At 34.5% G+C, this 23,403-nt stretch overlaps 1 protein-coding gene across 3 annotated transcripts in view; it reads left to right on the top strand.

Annotated features, from left to right (window-relative positions):
• The window catches only part of LOC129748081 (uncharacterized), a 205,799-nt gene that overhangs the window by 79,657 nt on the left and 102,739 nt on the right, over positions 1–23,403 (top strand). For all 3 annotated transcript variants that reach the window (XM_055742557.1, XM_055742556.1, XM_055742555.1), the window contains exon 4: positions 23,225–23,379. In XM_055742557.1, coding sequence (XP_055598532.1) covers positions 23,225–23,379 — 155 coding nt within the window. The remainder of the gene's footprint in view (positions 1–23,224; positions 23,380–23,403) is intronic.

The following is a 23,403-nucleotide window of genomic DNA, read 5'->3' as shown; positions in this document are numbered from 1 at the left end:
TGCTACAATGTCTGCAATCGAGCTTTCAACGTAAAGTTCCAGCAACTTCGGCAATTGAATTGTCGAAAAAGAACAATACTTCATTCTACATTGCGCGTCACACAGTTGCAACTTGAGAAAATAACTCTCTCGCAAACAAGTTTAAAACGATCAATTGTGTTGCACCCTTTTGGCTTCTTCTCTCGTTTCAGGCTAGCAAAGTTTCCGGGAGATAAATCTTACTGCACGTCAAAATGTTTCCTTGGCAATGCGTTTCCAGCTTTCCGGGCGGCAGACAACATTTCGCCGAAAGCCGGAAGCCTCTTTTTTTCGTCTTTTAGTTTTATTCTACACTTTTAGCGGCTCGTTTTATTTTTCCAGGTACCAGCACCATGTATGCTCGACGAGTTTTTTTTTCTTTCTGTGTTTGCATCTAGCTAGAGCAACCTGTCCTGAAGAAAAAGTTTTTCATACTTGAGCTGCAGCAGCTTCCGGTACATCGGATGGGTCCCGAAAAAAGAACACTCCATTACGGCAAGAAACGGCAAATAATTGGGCACCGGGAAAGCGAATAGAAGGTGGAAGAAAATAAAACTTCCCATGTCTTTACCAACATCCGCTTAATTCTATTATTGCATTGGTTAGTGGATTTGCTGGACTTAAAAAATATCGTTCCTATTGGACTGTTCTTTGTTTTAGATGGAAAGATCTGAAAGCTTTTGAGCCTTGTTTTCATATGTGTAACTATAGGGTTGCCATCCGTCCTGCAAAATCGAGACATGTCCCGCTTTTTTAGAACATGTCCCGCCGTCCCGCTTTTTTTCTGAGAACAGTTTTGTGGTGGACTCAACTCTCTCCGATTCTATCATAAAATCGTTGTTCCGTGATTGTGAAAACGCTTCTTATAAAATCTCTCCTCTCCTCGGTGTAATATTTTTTTCTAATCTTCTTTTATTTATCTTTGATTTTCAAAAAAAAAATTCACCGATAAGGCTGTAAAATTAAATAACAATTTTATGATGTTTACTGACTTGCACTGGAAAAACCCAAATATAGCCTCAATTTAAACTAATTGATTTAACACAGAGAATCATTCAAATATAGGTAACGTTTGGCGGCATCCATAAATTACGTAACGCAAAAAATGCACTTTTTTGACCCCCTCCCCCCCGTATGTCACAAATCGTAACGCTTCGACGTACCCCCCTATGAAAATTACGTAACGCTGATTATTACCCCCCCCCCCCCCCCCTCATCTTTTCATGATTCATTGACACTGATTGTCGAAGAGAAAAATAGATTTTTTGACCGTTCTTAAAAACGGAATAAGTATCTATCCATATCGCTTCTTAGTACTCATCGATGATTACTCCCTGATAATTTTTATTTTGTTTTATTACGAGTTGCTCTGTGCTTGTTAACTGATGATATCTACCTTGTTTACTTTATTTTGTTCAAGGAGCATAACTTGTTATGCAAAATATACTCCACTCAGTAATATTCGTCGGAATAATCATATTTATTTATTTCAATCTTTGCAGATGCTCTAAAAACTAAGTACAATGAAAAATATTTAAACTATCTTATTCTAGATTTAAAAACAGTTTTGGAAACATTGAAATCGAAATCACTAGATATTTCATTGAAGCGCGCGCAGCATACATCCAACGGGTTGTTTTGACCGTATTGGGTTCGTCGCAGGGCAAGTCTAAGAAAATCGCGCGTCCGGGTTGTTCTGATGGGAGCATTTAACGGCAGTAGTGATAGCAGTTCTGAGCAATCCACGTTGTTCTGCAGGAGGTCGAAGATGAAAAGCCGTTGTAGGTAAACGCGCCTTGATTCCAGTGTCGGCAAATTCAATAACAAACAGCGTTGTTCATAAGGCGGGAGGTTATGAGCGTCGATCCATGGTAGTTGACGCAGAGCATACCTGATGAAGCATCGTTGTACTCTCTCGACCCTGTTTACATGCACAGTCTGATATGGTGCCCAAATTTGCACCCCGTACTCCATAATACTGCGCACAAGAGCACAGTACAAAGATTTCAAACTGTAGAAGTCATTGAAAAATGATGTGTTTCGTCGTATAAATCCGAGAACTGCAAAGCCTTTCGCTACTGTTGCGGAGATATGCTGGGAAAAGTTTAGTTTACTGTCCAAAATAATTCCAAGGTCCTTGACAGTAGATGTGCGGTTCAAAACGGTCGATAGTACTTTATATTCGAAATTCAGTGGACGACGTTGACGAGAGAATGAGATGACATTGCACTTAGTAACATTGGGTGCCATACCATTTTGGTAGCACCAACTTGAGAGTGTGTCTATGTCCTTTTGAAGAGCACAACAATCAACCAGAGAGGAAATCGTTCGGAAAATTTTGAGATCATCGGCGTACAGTAACTTTTCTGATTCGATCGTGGAGCCTAGGTCGTTTATGAAGAGAAGAAAGATCAAAGGTCCTAAATGACTTCCCTGAGGAACTCCAGAAGTGATTTCGAAAGGTGTCGAGTTAATGTTTTTCAGTCGTACAAAAGCAGTTCGGCCTACAAGGTATGAGTTGAGCCACCTACAAAGCCAATCTGGTAGTCCAGTACGACGCATTTTTTCAATAGCCAGCTCGTGTGGTACCTTATCGAAAGCCTCATCATAATTGCATTTTTTAAATCAATTGGTAAAAAATAGCAAAATTTCCCTTTTAAGGTTGAATTGAGTTCTTGGAGGTAAATGTACCTTATATTCAGTTTTCCAACGGTTATTTCACGGATATTCAATACTCATTTTAAAAAGTCTATCTCAGAATCTTTAAATTGGAAAGGTTACAGAGCAGTTTCAATCATGTTGAAGCTTAAAAATTTTAAACTAATTTTGGTTTGCATATCATTCGGCACAAATTGCAAGACATAAAAAATGCGATTAAACTGAATTTTTTTAGGAAGAAATCGTTACGTAACGATGAGCATACCTCCCCCCCTCCCCTATGTCACAATTCGTAACGCTCGAGCTTACCCCCTCCCCCCCTAGGAGCGTTACGTAATTTATGGATGCCCCCTTTTTTGTGGTTTTCTTTCTCAAAATATGCAGCATTTTTTTTTAAGTGTATAAAAGAAAAGATTAAATAACTCGATTAGTTTTTAGCATTTAAGGTTGCCAAAATATTTTCCAGACATATCCGAAACGAGCGAATTTTTATCTAAAAACCTTGTAAAATCCTTGCAAAATTTTCAACATAAAATCTGGGGAATATCCGCCATATTTGATCAAAATCTCGGGATTATTCAATAATAAACAAAAAGAACACACTTGAAAATATTTTTTTTTCTTCAAAACACATTAGATTTTTAGTCGTATTCTAGGCTTCCCAAAATCTTTTCATGACTATTCAGAAAAAACTTGCACAAAAAGATCGCAAAAATAAAAATATATAATAACTCAATCTAGGTTTTTTTTTGTTCAATTTCTGAAATAAAGCGAAAAAATCTGGGCAAAATCCAGGTTGTTTATACGCAATCCGGGCAACCGGGTCGGACCTAACTTTTCCTAAATTTTGTGTCAAATATCCGGGCAAGTAATAAAACCGGAAAATCTGCTAAAACTTTTCTTAGCATTACCTTAACAATCTGGTTTAGTCAAGCGTTCTTTGAGCACGTTCAAGCGAGGTTAATATTTTTCTTTTAAAGAAAATATTCTTTAAGTTGCTTCCAAATGATGGTGGCTCCAGATGTTTCCCCGGAATCCTTAAAAAAATCCTTTGAGTTTGAAGTAAAGAAAAAAACAAATTCCGGATAAAAAAAAGGACTACCGAGCGAATTTTTTTCAATCAAACAATGTATGATTGGACGAATTAAATTAAATAAAGATGATAAAGCTATTAAGAAATTTGAAAACTTTCTTCAAATTTCGGATTTTAAATTAATCTTAACCACAACATATTCAACTTGTGTGCTCGCACTTTAAAAAAATGGAAGTTTTCTTGTAAATTGAATTTTCAAAACAAATTTCATTTATCGACATTTTTTACTTTCTATGAACTATTTTAGCTAAAGGAACTTATACATATGTAAAGGAATGGTCATAAAAATTAGGTTTCGAAGAGTTTCTAAAATGTCCCGCTTTTTTTCGTGGAATGTCCCGCTTTTTTCAAAAAGAATCTGGTAAGCCTATGTAAGTATGGCAAATCAACTAGGTAAGTCGTAATTAACAATTATCAGCCAAATCTATATCGATCTATATCTATGTAAATTTCTGTGTGCTTGTGCTTGTTTCGGAAAAAAGACTGTAAATCAGCTGCAAAATGCTAAAAAAAATCACTCAGTGTCCAAAAGCCCTAAAGTTAGAAGCTATACGTTGCACATGAGGGGTTTTTTGGATTTTTTAAGATCATGACAAAACTGTAAAAAAGTGGTGTACTTTTCAATCAAACAACCGTCAAAATGGATTGAATCACATCAGATAAATTTTGGGAAGAGGATTGGAAAGTTGACATAATTTGTCACATTTTTGCATTTTTAGATTGTCAAAACACGAAACACAGAATTTTTGAAAATTTTTAAAGGTAGCTGTTTTTCGATGATTTTCTTGAACAAACCTATATCCTTAGGTGCAACGTTTAGCCTCTAACATCAACTTTTTCGGACACTAAGTGATTTTCTCTACCATTCCGTAGCTGATCTACAGTATTTTTTCCGAAGCATGTTTTTGGGATTTTTTTTCTTAGGCATTGAATAACGAAAAACTGAAGTATTGTAGGTGAATATTGTCTGAGTAACATATTTCAGATACGTTACGAGGCTTTCGAAACTATAAACTTTGTAAAAATCGGTTGAGAAACAAGAGAAGTTAAGCGCGGGGTGTCAAATTGACACTCAAGGTCTGATTATGGAGTTTTTTCCTGGGCTTCCAGGGTACATCCATAAAAAAACTCAAGATGCAAAAATAAAGATTTAAAAAAATCATTGAGGGTCCCCGGAGAAATTGTTTTATTTGGATGCACCCGAGTGAAGTTACAAGCCGCCAAACTTCCAATAGTGTCATATTGGCACTCAAGAGTGGATTAGGGTTAAGCAGATTCAAGGATTTCAACCATCGATTAAGAGATCAACATTCTGCGGTTCAAATCTGATTCTTGCAACTTCGATGCAATTTAAGATATGAGTTTCAAATTTCAGTTTTACCATACTGTAATATTAATGATGTTAAGCAATACATCGAGAAAAATTTAATTCACTGCAGATTTTTTTTATGTGTAAATAAGATTTATTAGCAAATATTTTTCAAAATCGATTCCATGATCAAAATCCTGTCAATCAATAAAACTCATAAAAAAAACTTTCAGAATCAACTCAAATTTTATCTCATATTTGTAACTCCGGTTGAATTTCTAAAAAAACTGACTTTGATTAAAAACAATTTGAAATTTTGGAATGGTATTAACAATCAAAATTATAGTTCGCTATCTCTTGTGAAAACTTATTGACGCAATAGTCAACTTGATATTTTTATCTTGATTTTTTATCAGTATTGACGAAATAGTCAACATGATATTTTTATTTCGATTATAACGCTCTTTGGGTTTTTTTAGGTAGTTTTATCCCTCAAGACAAGTTTTAAATAATAATTCTGGTTATGAATTTTGACTTCTGAAACTGAATTATAAAAAGAGATAAATCACCGTATATTATGTTTGTTACTTGATTCATCGGCTTTATCGGTGAAGAGTGATGTCCTTCACAGTAGGAATATCTTAAGACATTTATGAAATTTCAAAATCTTAAAATGTTTCTACTGAAAAGGGTATCACTTACCGATAAAGGAGATCAAGTAACCAACCTAAGATAAAAATTTTAATCATAAATAAGTATCTACATCCCAGATCACAATATTATTTGAGAAAAAAAAAAGAAATATGTTCCAAATTTTTCAATTATGAAACTGTTGTTTAAATTAAGAAATTGAAGGTTTCAATCTTATAAAAATTTACGATTTTTTTTCATCCATCTTATGAATATGAATTTTGAATGATAATTCTACGTTTTAAATTCTGATACGTTAGTTCGAAGCTTTGTTACTATTGAATGCGGCATAAAAACTAAGTTTAAGAACTTCGAATCTGAAAATGGATCAAAAACTCAGAAAGATTCAAATTGAAAATCAAGAATCCAAAACTGAATGCAGAATTCGAAAACGGAAATACAATTTTGATTATTATAATATAGAACCAGAACCTCCTAAATTAGTTTATTCTCTCAAAATTTTATATTCAGGGCGGAAATGAGAAAATTAAAAAAAAAATAGCAAAATTCAGTACCTTTGATTAATTTTCCAGTTTGAACAATCAGTTCTGAGTCATCGTTGTACTCTTCATCACTGAATCATCAAAATGTTCTTCAAATTGAAAATTTTTAGTGTAGAGTAAAAAACCTCGCTTGCTTTTTCTGGACCACCAGCCAACAGAAAAAAAACTACCGTAACCGAGATGCGATCACTTGAATGCTGGCATAGAAGACTTGAACTTTTCCCTGGGCCAAGGTCGGCGGCCTTGATGAAGTTTGTGTAGAACTCATGTAAAATTTCATACATGATCAAGAAAAATATGAGTTTTTTTGCTAAAATTGACCTCGGACAATCATATACAACTTTGAAAGTTGGAAAAACTTTGATATTTTTTAAGAAAAAAAACAAAAAATTGAACAAGTGAGGCTCTAGTTCTCAAATCGTCTGAAAAAGTAATCTTGTTTAAACCCTTCGCAACCTGCGATCTTTACTAAACGATTATACCTTAAGTTCAATCTCATGATGGTTTTACTTCGTTATTTCCAGATTTTGTCAGCAGATATTCCATTAAAAACGTTTTAATGTGGCTCATACATAATGAATTTCGAAACAGCTGTATCCACTAAATTGGCCTCAGTTTCTTTTAAAAAAGATGTATTGGATAGAAAAGTAGCAGAAATTGAAGAAGAAGGATGTAGCCACCTAAAATACAGATTTGACGAAGTATAAGTTTGAAAAACTGATCAATAGCATGGCTAAAAAAAGTGTGCGCTGGACGATGAGAGGTACCAAGAATAAAATAGAAATTTTTCTTACAAAAAACAATAAAATTTTTTTTTCAATTTTTTTTATGATTTGACATAAGATCACCTTCATTTCCTTCCAGTATTTAGATCAAACGAATGGTTTTTGAGATAGTATACGCATTTGTAACTGTCCCATTTCTAAAAGAACTAAGTTTTAAATGGAGCAAAACAACTATGCTATAAGCTCAAAACATTTTAACAAAATAAATTTTTGAGTTATGGAATTTTGTTTGAAAAATGTCGCAAAATGCGTCTTACAGATCTTTTTTAATCACTTTAAAAAGTTTCTTACATGAAAAAATTAAACTTCATAATATCATATTTTCAAAACAATGGTAAACATTTTTCAGATAAAGTTTTTCAACATTTTTCAGAAAAAGTTTTCTAAAATGTTCATTATCGGTTCAATTGATCCCTTGAGTTCAAAAAGGTATTATTTTTCTTCTATGGCTAAGGAAGTTGATTTTATCTTAAATTCAGCAAATAGCATCTTAAAGTATGCAATGACACTAGGGTTGAGACAGAGTTTTGGAATTTTCTTCTTGTGACATTTATAAACTGTGAAATGAGAAAAAAATGATCAAAAAAGTCAATTAACCTTCTTATTTGAAATTTTGTATGATTTTTTTTTCAAGGACTAGGGCCCCCCGAATAAAGGATCAAGTATCCTTCAATGAAGGATAAAGTCTCAAGATTGTTTTACTCCCACAAAAATACTTCTAGTTCATAGCGCCGATGTGGTCTAGTGGATAGGCTGGCGCGAGTCTGGTTTTGATATGCCAGGCGTACTGGGTTCGATTCCTGGTATCGGCAAGAAAACTTTTGGGTTCGAATCCCATAAGTGGCCGACAGGTAAGATGTGTTTTCTCATATATCTGACTATATAATAAGAATGTTCAATCAGTTGCCAGCTGGCCAGGTATATACACGGATGCCGGAATACCTGTAAGTAAACTAGCCCACCTGATTGACTCGTTCTTCCAAAATAAACCTACATAAACACAATATATTCACTCCATAACAGTTCATACGAAGCCATGGGGTCCGGGTATGGTGTACGCGTTGCATTGGAGATTTGTCGAACTTTACAATCTAAAGAATGCATGTGAGCACATACTTAGGCAGAAACTGCGGTGAATCCGTGCACCCATGGTGGATATCCAACATACATACATACATAAAAAAATACTTCTAGTTCATCTACGGGTTCATCTATCGTTCCAACTTTTGTAGCATATATTTATAAACATGAAATTACAGCTGTCAGAAAATGCAAAAGACGGCGAGATGCTGATTTTTTCTAAAAAGATATGATAAAAATAAGAAAAAGAGATCAAGTATCCCCATTCTTCCCTACATATTTTCAGATTTTCATGATCTCATGAAATTTATTTTGCTCATTTCAGTATTTTTTTGAGATGTAACAGTGTCTTGCTGAATTTCAAAATTTACTGGTTTCACAAACTGTGACTCGCAAAAATGAGTGCTCACCTAAGTTTAACCGAAATATTGCCTTCTCAAGTTCCCGAGAGTTTCTCATTGATTTTTTTTTTGATCAGTTTGCTAAATTAAACAGTTTACTCACTATTGGCTTTATTCAAATGTTTAAACACATGTCTGGTTACTCTGTAAATAAGAAATAATGAAAAAGTCATTATTTTGAGTGTTCCAAAAATGAGTGTACAGTAGGGTGTCCCAAAATTGCATAACTTCTGGGAATCTGGGGGCTCAACCTCCAAATGGTAAATTAGGATGTGCAGAACAAACTTTTGTATGGGGCCGACTAAAACAAATCATGTTTAGAGGTTCCACAAGCGCGATCTTTGAAAAAAGTCCACTTCCAAAAGATTTGATTTTAAATAAATTCTGGATCCAAAAATTTTCATAAAATTTATATATTTTATATTTTTTTAATTTTGTTTGAGTTAATTACTACACGTAAAAATAAAAAATAAATCAAATTTGTATCAAAATGTAAAACAGGCAAGCTATTTCCCAGGAAAAAAATTTTTTTGGTCCAAAAATCTTGTATTAAACTGACCAAAATGTGAACCAAGCGTAAAATATTTTTAATACCAATGCCATCAAAAGATGCGGATTTTTGTGCACTTAAACTTTGCTGAACATAACATGTTATTTGTATCATCGTGTGAAGAGTTATTCACGGTTTAATCCTCAATAAAAATCAAAATTTAGGATATTTTTTATTTAATTTATCAATTTTGTCTTAATAAATACCTACTTTAAAATCAAAATACTTGCAAAAAAAAGACTTTGATGGTTCAAGGGAGTCATCAGAAGGCCATATGCCAAATTTGAGCGGAATCTGACAACAGGAAGGGGTTGCACTGAATCTCAAGTGTGAAAGGGATTCTGAGACATAGTGTTCTAAGAAAGCATAAAAAAACTGGATTTTCATCATATTTTTTTTCATTACCAATGGATTGCTTGATTATGTAAATTTTATTAAAATTTCAATTAGGGCTAACATTTCACCTGAAGACTGCAACTCGATTGGACTTAAAACAAAAAAGTTATGGCTGTTCAAAGATTGTATTTTTGTGGCAAATTGTCGTTTAACACACAATGAGTACATTTTACTCATTACGTTTTACAGGATAATTTGTTACCAAAATACAATCTTTGAACAGCCATAACTTTTTTGTTTTAAGTCCAATCGAGTTGCAGTCTTCAGGTGAAATGTTAGTCCTAATTGAAATTTTAATAAAATCTACATAATCAAGCAATCCATTGATAAGGAAAAAAATGTATGTTGAAAAACCAGTTTTTTATGCTTCTTTAGAACACTATGGCTCAGAATCCCTTTCAACCTTGAGATTCAATGCAACCCCTTTCTGTTGTTCGATTCCGCTCAAATTTGGCATATGACCTTTTGATGACTCCCTTAAACCATCAAAGTCTTTTTTGCAAGTATTTGGATTTTAAAGTAGGTATTTATTAAGACAAATTTGATAATTTTTTTTAATTTTTTTATTTTTTGACACATATATTTTAACTAATTTTTTTTTCTCTAAAGTAACGTTAACATTTTTTTTGTAAATATTTTTTCCTAGTTAGTATATCAATCAATCTTTATCTTTTAATTTTTAATTTGTTTCTTTTGTATTAATTATTTGTAAAAAATGGATCTCTTCAAAGGAATACTCTTTCCACTGAGATTCATTCTTAGTTAAGTTTAGTTTACTTGTCTAGCTTCATTCCCTCGCATTAAGTAAAAAAACATTTTTGTTAAGGTTCTCAGCATGAATAAATTTTGCTCGCGTTTTTTGTTTTTTTGTTTGCTGCCAGACATGCTGAGAACAGAAAGCGTCCATTACCAGGGGGCTCATATGAGCTTTTTGGTGTGGGGGAGTGTGGTGGGCCGCTTTAAATGTGTATAAAAAAATTAAATTAAATAAAAAATATCCTAAATTTTGATTTTTATTGAGGATTAAACCGTGAATAGCTCTTCACACGATGATACAAACAACATGTTTTGTTCAGCAAAGTTTAAGTGCACAAAAATCCGCATCTTTTGATGGCATTGGTATTAAAAATATTTTACGCTTGGTACACATTTTGGTTAGTTTAATACAAGATTTTTGGACCAAAAACATTTTTTTCCTGGGAAATAGCTTGCCTGTTTTACATTTTGATACAAATTTCATTTATTTTTTATTTTTACGTGTAGTAATTGACTCAAACAAAATTTAAAAAATATAAAATATATAAATTTTATGAAAATTTTTGGATCCAGAATTTATTTAAAATCAAATCTTTTGGAAGTGGACTTTTTTCAAAGATCGCGCTTGCGGAACCTCTAAACATGATTTGTTTTAGTCGGCCCCATACAAAAGTTTGTTCTGCACATCCTAATTTACCATTTGGAGGTTGAGCCCCCAGATTCCCAGAAGTTATGCAATTTTGGGACACCCTAGTGTACAGTGTACCACTTATGATATTCGTGTTATTCAATGTCTATTCAAAAGCACTGTAGAAAATCCGAAAACAATATTTTTTCTAAAAATGCTATGGAATGCTAGTTGAGTTCAAAAGGTATCGTTTGATGTGGCCCTCTGAGGTGTGGGCTTCAATGTCAGAAGTTTATATTGCAGAAGTATTTATGCTCCAGTTTTTGATCTCGTCTGGAGAGAGAACGAAAATGGACACATAGATTGATTGTTTTTTGAACTGGTTATCTACATGCCTGATTCAGGCATTGTTTGAATGAATAAAAAGGTTTTTAAAGCATGTTAGCATCAAGAAAAAGTATTTTTGAACCTTGATGACAGATTTCCGCATAATATACGGGACATACTGTAGCCCGATTTCAAGAGTCAATGTTTTATTCATTTGAATCATCATGATTTTTGTTGATGTTTTATGTAATATCGCATAGTTGTAATTCAACAACGAGTGAAACCATTAGCTCAACATTTACTCCTTTTACACTGTGAGTTGCTTAGCCTAGAGCATGCATAAGTTTTTACTTCCACAGTTTCCATTAGCCGTATAAAGTTTGAATATATTAAAAACGCATATCCAAAGCAGACCCGGGAGCTGAATGCAAATTGATAACAAAATGATTATGTTATGAGTATTTCTTCATAATTAGTGTAAATAAAAATATTAATGTTTGGATTCTGCTGTAAATTGTCATCTCCAGGAATCACAGATGTTCCTACTGATATTTTGTATTATTTTTTATTAATTTTATCCAGAATTTTTCATTTTGCTTAAAAATAATCCCATATCTCAATTTAAGTTTAAAATATTTTTAATGCAATACATATTCTTTTTAAATATAAAGCTAAACCTCATAATAAAGAAATAACTTAAAAAACAGGTTTGATTCTATTTTATTTTTGCACACCCACTCGGGAAGCTTTTCACTTCGAGGATCCGAGTGGTTTGCTGGAAGCTTGGTTGTGAAAACTTTACTCCTACAGAATCCTCGGGCACCATCGTGATCCTGCCGCCTCCTGGTGCTACAGGATCGAAATTAGTCTATTCCCTGCTCCTGCTACCGATGTTGGCTGCTGTGTGTTCCGTGTGAGCACAAAAGTATTAATATAAATACGATGAGATGTAAACTTTCCGCAAAACTGCTCTTTTAACATGTTCTTCAACTAGGATATTTTTTATTTTTTCCTTCATCCTGCGTGTAAACCAAGTTTCTCAGCTTCGAAGTTTCCCGCTTTTTTTCTCAAGTTAAGCCAAAGATGTGTTTCAGATTTTCAAAAGAAAAGCTGGAGACGGTGAAGAGCATCCTGAATAAAAAATGCTTAAGCATTACAGGGAATGCATGTTTAGCAGTGCATCATCATCATCATCATCGTCGACGTCGTCGTCTCAGGTCTAGTAACTGGAGTTTGAAGAAGATGAATAAAGTTGGTTCAAGAGAGTGTGGCTTAGCAACTTCCCTGGAACAACACAAACCATGCACCATTTGAAGGCAACTGTTCACGTATTGTGGTGGTTAGATTGCGGGGAAGATAACGTACATACTTATATTAAGGTACCGGAGAAAAAAAAAAGTTCATTTGCTCCTCGTAGAAGAGCAGTTTGGCAGATAGTTTCTACGTGCTTGAATAAACTGGTTATGGCTTTAGGAATTCGGCCGAGGAATTCCGTGTTGCGAGCGAATAGTTTTCCCGAAAATATGCTTCAGTTTCACAATTTGATATGAAAAAAGGAACTTCAATTTCAAACCGCAATAGAATTTGGATGAAATTAGCTATTTGGAAACATGAACAGCATTTCGTATTTTAATAACAAAACCAAAAATATTTAACCCTAATATACAACCTCCCATATACACTAACTGACTGAACAGATTGAAAAAAATCATTGCTTTTACATAGCTGGAACTTCTGAAGATTGATTTTCATTCTGTCAAATGATTACCCACAGTTGAAACACTCTCTGGAGCCACTTGGTATGATGCTCTAAAACCTAACATGAAAACAGGAATAATAAGTGAAGACACCTACATATGGGTGTAGGTGACTCTCAATCACCATCATAAAAATTTTATATATGGTTTTCTGGTCAAAGCAGAAGTGGCTCCAGAGAGTGAAGTTGTTGAAAAAGTTGAAGATGTTGTGTACGAGACACGACCGCAATACGTATAATTACGCAAGCCTATCTTTTCCACTGTATAAATCTCAATTGAATTGGATTTTAAAAATACATAGTTTCTTGTGAAGTGTAAAATTGTGTAACATTTACAGATAAAGACGACAGTTCGTAAGATAGTAAAGTGATTGTCAATTTAAATGAAAGTTTCTCTCTTATCAACAGTGGATGGGAGAATAAAGGCAAACATTTTGGTTCAGCAGCGTAAAAAGCCGTTCTAGTACGATTGAAACGCTTAGGTACGTGATTTTGTCTCTAAGTGAAAGCTGCATATCACGCGAGAAGGCTGTCATTATTCCTTGTTAATCCTATGTATGTCGTTGAAATCAAAATGTAAACTAGAGGAAACTACAGATTTTGATTGTCAGTTCGTCGATTGTCAGAAAATTCTAGCGCGGAAATCAAACTTATGTCGTCCAAAGCCATCCAACTTTTGATAGTTTCGGGGTTTTCTGAATATTCATTCTAGCAAAATCATCGCTTACTTGGATGGATTAAAATTAGCCGTCCATCGCCTCGGCACCCATTTTTGGAAGACGAGTATATTTTCTTCCTGGTGTAACAGAAAAACGGCTACTCAATTACCTACTACTGAACTGATTTTTAAAACGGCATCATTAAATAAATTGCAGTTTTAATATAAATTTTAAACATAAAATGAAAACAAACCCTCGATAAATTCTTTTATTCAATAATTCAAAGTCCTGAGAAGGACTGTTAGTGACGTAATTTTACGTCAAAACGAGAATAAACATTACGAAATTAAAATAAGTGTAATATAAATTGACAGTACGTGGTGCAACTATATAAGTTTTTTAGAAAACTCGTTGTTCAATTCTCTGGGCTCATTCGCAAAAAAAAAATTGTCTGGATTTCTTTCTGAACCCCGAAAGAATAAACATTTTTATCTTACGCCACCCTCCGCGCTGAAAAATCTGTAGGAACAGGGACATGAGCAGAGGCATTTTAATACATAGGCGGTAATCGGGGCTAGGATTAGAACGATGCAACAGCGGTAGCAGACCCTGAGGCAAGCCAGTATCAAAGGCTCAAAAAGACTCAGTTGTTCGAAAAAACTCAAATATAACAATTTTAACATCAAAAAGTGGCTCCAGAGAGTGAATTCATTGAAAAAATACTATGTTATTTAAAAACTCATAAATAAAATTTTTAGCATAAATTTTAAATGCAGTGAAGCTGGAAAATGCTGTTGTTCAATAAAAATACATCCAATTGTAAAATTAAGATATATTTTACTTTCTGCTGTGCTGACAGAAATGTTTAATGCAGTGCCTATAATTTGTACACAATCATAAAAAATCAATTTATTGAGGAAAATATGATGTTCACGATTTGATCATCTATTACCCTCATATATTGTTATGATCACCCAAGTAACCATTAGGCCGTTAAAAATGGCACTTATTTAGCCCTATAGTAGGATATAGAAAATATTCTTCAGGTATGCCCTGTATGCCGTATACTGCGCTTATGGGCTATTCGAAAGTTGCTTCTGGACTGCAAATCGGCCGATATACTGCTTGTCCCCATCTTTTGCACGACGCCTATGAAAAAATGTCAAATAATGAGTGGGACAAAAAAATAATTTTGTTAACTTTTTCTTTTTTTTCTCCCCCTATTTTTTTTTTGTTTTTCATCTCTTTCTGACTCACTATTTTCGTCGCTGTGGTAACCGGAATCGAAACATATGATTTTGGCGAAATTCGCGTTTCGTGAACCATCACGATCGTACGTTAATGGTTAATTATATGACCTATTTCTAAATGAATAAATCGTCATTTTGGAATTCAAAGATGAACAGTTGGTTTTTATTAGTAAACATGATAGGGGAACAAATTCGATTGCAGCTTCCCCTGGTAGCCTTTCTAATAAGATATTTGTTCATAATTAATTGCTCACTCATATGATCGTAGTTTGACTGTTCCAGAGCTGAGTATCGAAACAAAAAAAATTCAAAATCCATCACCAAATCCAATAACCAGCAATAAAACCGTGTCCTCAACTAATTTATTTGCAAACACTTTTCCGCCTCCGCAAAGCAGCTTGACGACATCGATTTGTGTAGGTATTTCCAATTCGGGGGCTCTAACTGGATAACACATGTGATTTTCGTCGTTTCCCCGACATCGGTATTCCTCTAATAGAATTGGCTGTCACCCGGAGAGAGCTCCATACCAACGATGGTTCCGGAGAATAATCTTCACTAAAAATTTCGAATTCCTTGTTTGTGGCTTCGTTGTTTATTTTCCAAAAATTGACATGCTTTAGCGTTAACCTCACAAAGCGGTCACTCTAAAAGGCTTGGAAGCCCTGAAGCCCAGCATTGTATAGAGCTGTTTTGACATTTCTCACGCACATTAACTGGCGTCTCACTGGCGTGTACGGACGAGAACTGGAAAATTAATCTATGAAAAATTTTAGTGCTAAAATCGGACAGCCGGCCGACGAACACGATCGTTTTTGAGGTTAATGTTCCCAAAATCAAAAAGTGTTCGTGAAACGCCCTGAAATACGACACGAATACTTCTAGCGGCAAATAGGACTATGACTATACCCATTAAGGACTTACATTGTAGCTTTAATCTCACATCAGTGCCTTTTGGCGTTTTAAAACATAATTTGCAACTAACAAGCACTAAAGTGCTATTATTTGGCGCTTATTTAACTTGTAACAGGACTTAATAATTTATGAGCAATACTAAAAAGACGCCACCGTACAGTGGTTCACATCCCCAAAAAGCTGGAAACAAGTTTAATTTTCAAGTCAGCGACAGCCAAAATTTTTATGTAGAGTTCGAATATTCAAGGAACATTTTGATGTTTTTGGATATTTTTTAGATATTCTCTTAGAAGGTTGTGATATTACACTTCCCGACGTATTCGCGTTGCGTACATCATTTAGATGTGTATGTACTATTGCAACAGAAATCCGTAATACAACATCGTCTCCAGAAATTACATCGTCCATCGTTACATTTTTTTTTGCTGTGTAATGTTGAGGATCGGATTTTATTTTATCTACCGCATACTATGACAGCGTCATTTACTCACTAACATTGACGGATCTGAACTCAATCTTTTGTGTACTACAGGGTGACAAAAAAGTCCGGTCACACAGGAAAATCTCAATATTTCAAAGAATAGGAAGAAAATCAGAATCAGGCTTTCATAGCTTTATTCAGTAACTCATAAAGATACTTCACAGACGATATCTTGGAATTACACCACCTTTCTCTGATCGAACCAGCTTCAGACGTCTCGGAAAGTCGTCGCAGGCGGCGCGCACGTGCTCCATCGGCATCTCGTCCCAGTTTTTCCTGATAACTCGCTCGAATTGCTCCAAATTTGTTAATTTATAGTCGTTCAGCTTCGACATCATATATCCCCATACGAAATAATCCAGTGGATTCAGATCCGGAGACGACGGAGGCCATTCATTCTTGGAATGAAATCTGTCAAACTATCCTCACACCACGCCTGAACAATCTTTGCGGTGTGGGATGGGGCACCATCTTGCTGGAAGCAGTAGTAATCGTCTGCAAACAATAATTCAGCTTGAGGCAGAACATTTTTCTTCAAAACCGTGTCCAAGTAGTACGCTGCGTTGATTTTGACCCCTTTATCGATGAAAATAAGAGACAGCTTACCTCTCTTGCAAATGGCCCCCCAAACCATCACTGACGTCTTATTTTGGAACCGGGAAACATTCAGCTTGTCCGCAGGAGCTTGCTGGAGGCTCACACTCCAAACTCGATCATTTTGACGATTGACTGTTTGCTCCAAAACGAACAGCTTCTCGTCCGAAAAAATGATCTCGTCATCTGCGCGCCAACCAAGCAACTCCCGCGACCGTTGGTACCTCTTGTCCATTGTAGCTTTGGTAACCTCATGAACCACCTGTTTTTTGTACGGTGTACGTTTTAAATCCTTGCGCAGAAGCAGGCGGATTGATTCTCGGTTAATTTTGAGGTTCCTGGCCACCTTTCGTGCAGATTGGGCGGGATTCCGGCTAGTACGGTCTCGAATAATCTTTATCAGCTTTGGAGTTTTCACAGACCTTGGTCTTCCAGATCGTGCCTTGTCCTCGGTGCCTCCGGTCTCTAGGTACCGATTTATGGTCCGGTACACAATTTCCGGTTGATTCCGAGCGGTTTTAGATGTTTGAATATGTGTCCGGGTTTGAACCCTTTCACATATTCAGCGATAACAGCTGCTCTAAACTCTGCCATAGCTCACAACTCAATGTAAACAAACTGCACAGAAAAGAAACTCAGCCACTTTGGGCAGCGAAGTTAGCCCTTTCATTTGATATATAGATGGCACCAGAGAGATGCATCGTGTAGGCTACAGGCGACCCCAAAAAAGTGTGACAGGACTTTTTTGTCACCCTGTAGATGATGCAAATTGAAGTCTGTTCATAAGATTCCGATGCAAGCAATTAAAAAAGTAAACTCTAGAATACATTGTTGGTGGCTTGGGCCTGATATACGCGTTTAAACTGATTTTTATTATTTCTTTGATAAGGTTGTTTGAATGATAGGGAAAATTTAAAAAAATTGCAAAATCAGGAAGGTAGCCCAACTTATCTATATCTATGTATATAAAAATGGATTTCTGTCTGTCTGTCTGTCTGTCTGTCTGTCTGTCTGTCTGTCTGTCTGTCTGTCTGTCTGTCTGTCTGTCTGTTCTTTATAGACTCGGAAACTATTGAAGCGATTTTCATGAAACTTGGCCGATGAGGGTATTGGAGGCAGGGGAAGGCTCCTGTTATGGTTTGAGACCCCTCCTTCTCTCATGAAGGAGGGGAGGGGTCTCCCAAACAAAAGACAATTTTTGGCATAACTCGAGAACCAATCAAGTAAATGGTATCAAATTCGGCATGGGGTGGTATTTGGGAACGTAGAATATTCCTAGAAATATAAGGTATCCCTCCCTCCTCTCAGTGGGTTGATTGGAAGGGGGGAGAGGGGCTACCTTACAATTTTTCATATAACTCGAAAACTAATCATGATTTTGGAACCAAGTTTGGCATGGGAAGGTATTTGGATACGAGAAATATTTCTATGATTATTTGAGGCCCCTTCCTCTTTCCCGTAGAAAGGGGAAGGGGGCCTCTTTTATAATTTTTTTAAATAAATCAAAAACTAATAATGTAAATGGAACCAAATTAGGCATGGAAGGGTATTTCGATACGAAAAATATTTCTATGATTATTTGAGACCCCTCCCTCTTTCCAGTGAGGAGATATAACTCAAAAACTAATTAAGCAAATGGAACCTAATTTGGCATGGAAGGGTATTTGGGAACGTAATATGTTGTAATGATTGTTTGAGACCCCTTCCTTCTTCCAGCGGGGAGAAAGGAAAGAGGGAGGGGAGTTTCATACAATTGTAACTGCATAACTCGAAAACTGCAACAGCAAATGGAACCAAATTTGGCATGGAACGATATTTGAGTACGAGAAATGCTTCTATGAATATTTGGTACCGTCAACTGGGGCAACATGCAACAATTTTCAATTTCATTGGCTTCTAAAAACTTTATGTTCACAGTTAGTCATACCTTTTATGCATTAAAAGTTTCAAGGTTGACGGGACATCAAATTGGCGTAGTCAGAAAAATTATTGGTTTCTTCAGTTATTTTTAATTTTCTAAAAACATGCGATTTTCATCCTCCTCAGAAAATGGGGTAACTTGCAACAAACTATGTTTTTGATAAGAAATCTTATGAAAACGTATGAAAATGTATAGTTTTTGATAAATTTTCAATGAATTCAAGATCATTACGCATGAAAACACCATTTGCAGTGAATTTTTGTTTTGTGAAAACTTATTTTCACATTTTTTCTGAAAATTAGGGTGCTGCATACATTTAGGGGTAAAACAATAGTACTAAAAATTGAAAAAGCCGAAATCATTAAAAAAAATTTTTGGATGAAAGAAATTTCAGTGTTGACAAACGCGTGATGCAAAACAATCATATTCCAGCATTTGGATATTAGATTTACAAGGTGTTTCTTTGATTTGCATTTTGTTGCATTTTACCCCAAACTGGTACCGTAAACTGGGGGAACTTTGATCACTTTTTTCATTCATTTTTGAATATTTTGAAAGGGGTTGCTTTTTCGTCATATCTAAAAGCTTTAAAACCCTTACTGAGGTGAGGAGTTTTAAACATGATCATGGATTGCAGTAAGTTCAAACGACATTTGTGGTCATAATTAAATATTTGTTATAAAACCAGATTTCGAGTTTCGGGGTAACTTTGATCACTATGGTTTATACGTATCTCAACATCTTCAAATTTTTTGTTTTGATGCCATTGAGCACAGAAGGCTCAAAACATCGATAATAGTAATTTTTTGTTTGGACCCAATTGAATTTTTCAACGTTTTATTTCAAAAACAAATATACTCGAAAGATGGACAATGTTGCTGCATACTTGTAGGGGCAAAAATTATAAACATTTCTCAATATTTTTTGGCCTCGAAAACAAATAAAATTTCACCTTCATGCAATTTCCTAAGTCCTCGTACTGTTCCCACGTTCTTTTTTTTCTTCAAACTTTACCATTTGATAGGGTTTTTAGCCATTTTTCCTAAACATGCTTTTCAATGTAAAATGACCGTTTTTTTGAATATCCAAAAATTATCATCAAATGACTATAAAAATAACACTTAAACTTAACCTGAACCAAGAAAAATAGTTGAACTTTCACATTAAACAACCCATTTGCTCCTAAATGCTTTTATTTGATCAGGAGAGATGTTTGTTTGAGAGCCTTCAAAAAAACAGATTTTTAAGATTTAAAAAATTATATTTTAAGTAATATAAAAAATCTCCTAATAAAAACCAAATTTAGCTTATTTGTAACTCAATTCACAGGCTTTCAAACGTAGTAAGCAGTTTTCAGATATTTTAACTTTATACTTAGTTAATGATGATTATCTGCAAAAATTTCATGTTGATCAAAGTTACCCCGCTGATCAAAGTACCCCCAGTTTACGGTAACTGAATTATAAAAATATTTATTTCAAAAAATTTAGTGATTTTTCGAAAACTATTTTTAAAATCAATAGTGTTGGTATAGGATGAGGAAACCAGTATAAAGTTAGTAGGGGATATTATCAAGCCAATCCTCCATACTGGGTATAGATTTTTACGGCATCGAAAAATGTTAAAAATTGTACATTTATTGTTCGATTTTTTAAATTTTATATGATAACCAAAAACTTTAAAAAACTATCTCAGGATGCTAGAAATTATGTCATCATCATGTTGTAATCATTAAAAGATATCTTTATCTCATTACATTAAATTAAAAATTGAATCAGTGTGGTGTTATCTAAATGTTGCATCCAACCCCGCTGTTGCATGATGCCCCCGTTTGACGGTATCCCTTGCTCCTTCAAAGAGGAGGATGAAAACGGGGAAGAGAGGTTTCCCTTACAATTTTCAGTATAACTGGAGATCTGATCGAGCAAATGGAAACATATTTGGCATGTGAGGGTATTTGGATACGAGAAATGTTTCTATTATAAATGGAAGCACCACCTTTTTCCAGCGGAAAGATATAAAGGGGGAAAGGGGGACTTCCATACAAATTTTTGCATAACTTGAGAATTAATCGAGCAAATCATATAAAATTTTGTTTCATTAAGTAAATTTGTGTACGAGAAATACTTTTATGAACATTAAGTTCTCCTCCCTCCATTCAATGGGGAGAACGGAAAAAGGGATGGTACTTCCTTTCAAGTTTATGCATAACTCAAGAATTTACAACGCAAATAAAACCAAATTTGGCATGGGATGGTATTTCAATACGAGAAATTTTTCTATGTGAAACAATTCCTTTCTTGCAGTAGGATAGAATTGGGAATATATGAGGGAAAGAAGAAAGCTTCTATTTAACTTTTTTTTTACAAAATCCGAGAAATGGATAAAACTTAACATGGAATATCATTTTGGAACGATTATATGATTATCACCACCATCACACCATCCTCCTTTCAGTGAGTAGGCACATAGGACGAGGGAGGTGAGCCCAATACACTTTTGTAAGCGTAAGTTCTCAATTTGTGCTAACAAAGCCAACAAATGGAAACAAATATGACATGGAAAGGTACTTGGTTAAGAGATATGTTTCTACGATTGTTATAGACCTTTACGCTTTACAGTGTAGAGAGGGTAAGAAAGGAGGGGGCTCCATATAAATTTTTTTGTAAAGCTTAAAAACTTATCAACTAATGAAACTTTATTTGATATAAGAGGATTTTTCGTCTCGAAAAAAATGGGTATGATTATGACGACCTCCATTCAGCAGGGGATGATGGGAAGGACATAGGGGCTCTCTTACCAGTTTTTAGCATAAATCCAGAACATATCAAGCAAAAACAACCATATTTTATAATTTAGATTGTTTGCGTTAGATTAATTTGAGACCCTCCTTTTTCAGGGCGAAGTTTAAAGAAACAGATTAAAATTATCAGAGCTTAAAGATCAAGATTCAGAAAATTAGTTGAAGTCATCTTTGAATTGCAATTCGAAACTCCAGCTGCAGCTCTTATTTCATGGCGGTTGCTTTTGAATTATGTTGTAATTTGATTCAAAATAATGCCAATAAAACAATAAAAATTTGAATTAATTCCGAAAATATCATTTGTTTTTGAAAGGTGTAGCAAAGCACACCGGGTCAGCTAGATTAATAATAAAGTAGAACTTCAGTGTACAGTAGAAAAACTTAAATAAGCAAGGGATGAACAAAATATGATGAATCTTACGCCATGCAGGATAGCTTGCTATCGATCATTTGCAATTCACTTTTGCAAACAATACTTTTTTTTTAATTTTAGATCGACAAAAAGATTGAAATGCATTTTTTGCAAAAAAATCAATTTAAAACAAAGAATTTTAGAGATTATTTGAATAATAAAGTAGGTTGGAAACTGTAGAAGCTAAGATTATTTAACCTTAACAGTAATCTCTTTGAATAAAATGGAAGAGTGCCGCAGGGTTACAAAAATTTGGCTGGGAATAATAAAAATAAAAATGTTAAAGGAAACTCCAGGCTTATAATGATTATTGCATCAAAAGACAATAACAAGCTAAATTAAGATAGATTGAACTGCTGTAGCGATTTACATTTGCATTCGAATTGCGAATGGAATTTTGAGACATTTAACCCAGGAGGAGTATAAAAACTGATTTCTCATCAAAAATTGTTTTTAACGTTTCGTTTACTTTTCAATATTCATTATCCTATTATTTTTATCAAAGCTTAAATTAAGGCAAACGTTTCTACTCCAGATCGCATTGCGATTAGCGTTATCATCAAAAAGTTATAGCGGTTCCTCGTGTTTCTTAATTTTCTTAATTTTTCTTTTTTTTAATGAAATCCCCTCCAGTGTTGCCACAATCAGAAAATCAAAAAAAAAATAGATTCAAATGGATTCATATATAAATTCATATAATTCTAGATATTTCTAATAATTTCAGATAATTTGACCCTCTCAGACTGCTGACAGGATTTGCTAGCCAATTTTTAAATTTTAGCATAAGAAGATACTTTTTAAGCATGATTTAATTTTTGGATGACATTTTTGAGTTACCAGTTCAATTGCCTGCCCATGCAAAAATAAGCGTTACTATATTTTTTTCTTTAAGTCCTTCTACGAAACACACCGTTTGAATACATGAAATTTGGTCAAAAGATGTAAAAATGTTTGAACTAGTACCTGGTCGAGTTTCATCGAAATCAATTGATGCGATAAAAAATGGGACCGGTTTGAAAATTGGGTGGATTATTGTCCAACAGGCGAAATTTATTCTTTTTCGGACTGATGTTTGAATGGAAGATATCGTAATCATTTTTTTTTATTTGATGTTTCTTTCACAGAACAATTTTCAATGTAAATTGTCAAAAATATAGCGAATTTTGTGAAGCACTGCATATTATTGTTATGTAAATTTGGTTCTTATTTTTTTAATACTGTTCTAATTGCTTTTTACAGTTCCTGCGACCATACATCTGTATCCTGGGATTTGCTGGAATGCGGCCGAACGCCATAGATGCCGGTATTTTTACCTTACTGGGCCACTTACAATCGTTTCTGGTTCTGCTGCTCTTACTCATTGGCTATGTTCTACAATATTGGCTTGGTTTTCGGTAAGTTTGAAATTATAAGGCTTA

The sequence above is a fragment of the Uranotaenia lowii genome, chromosome 2, assembly GCF_029784155.1.
Source record: "Uranotaenia lowii strain MFRU-FL chromosome 2, ASM2978415v1, whole genome shotgun sequence".
NCBI lineage: Eukaryota > Metazoa > Arthropoda > Insecta > Diptera > Culicidae > Uranotaenia > Uranotaenia lowii.
This window is presented reverse-complemented; position numbering and strand designations above follow the sequence as displayed.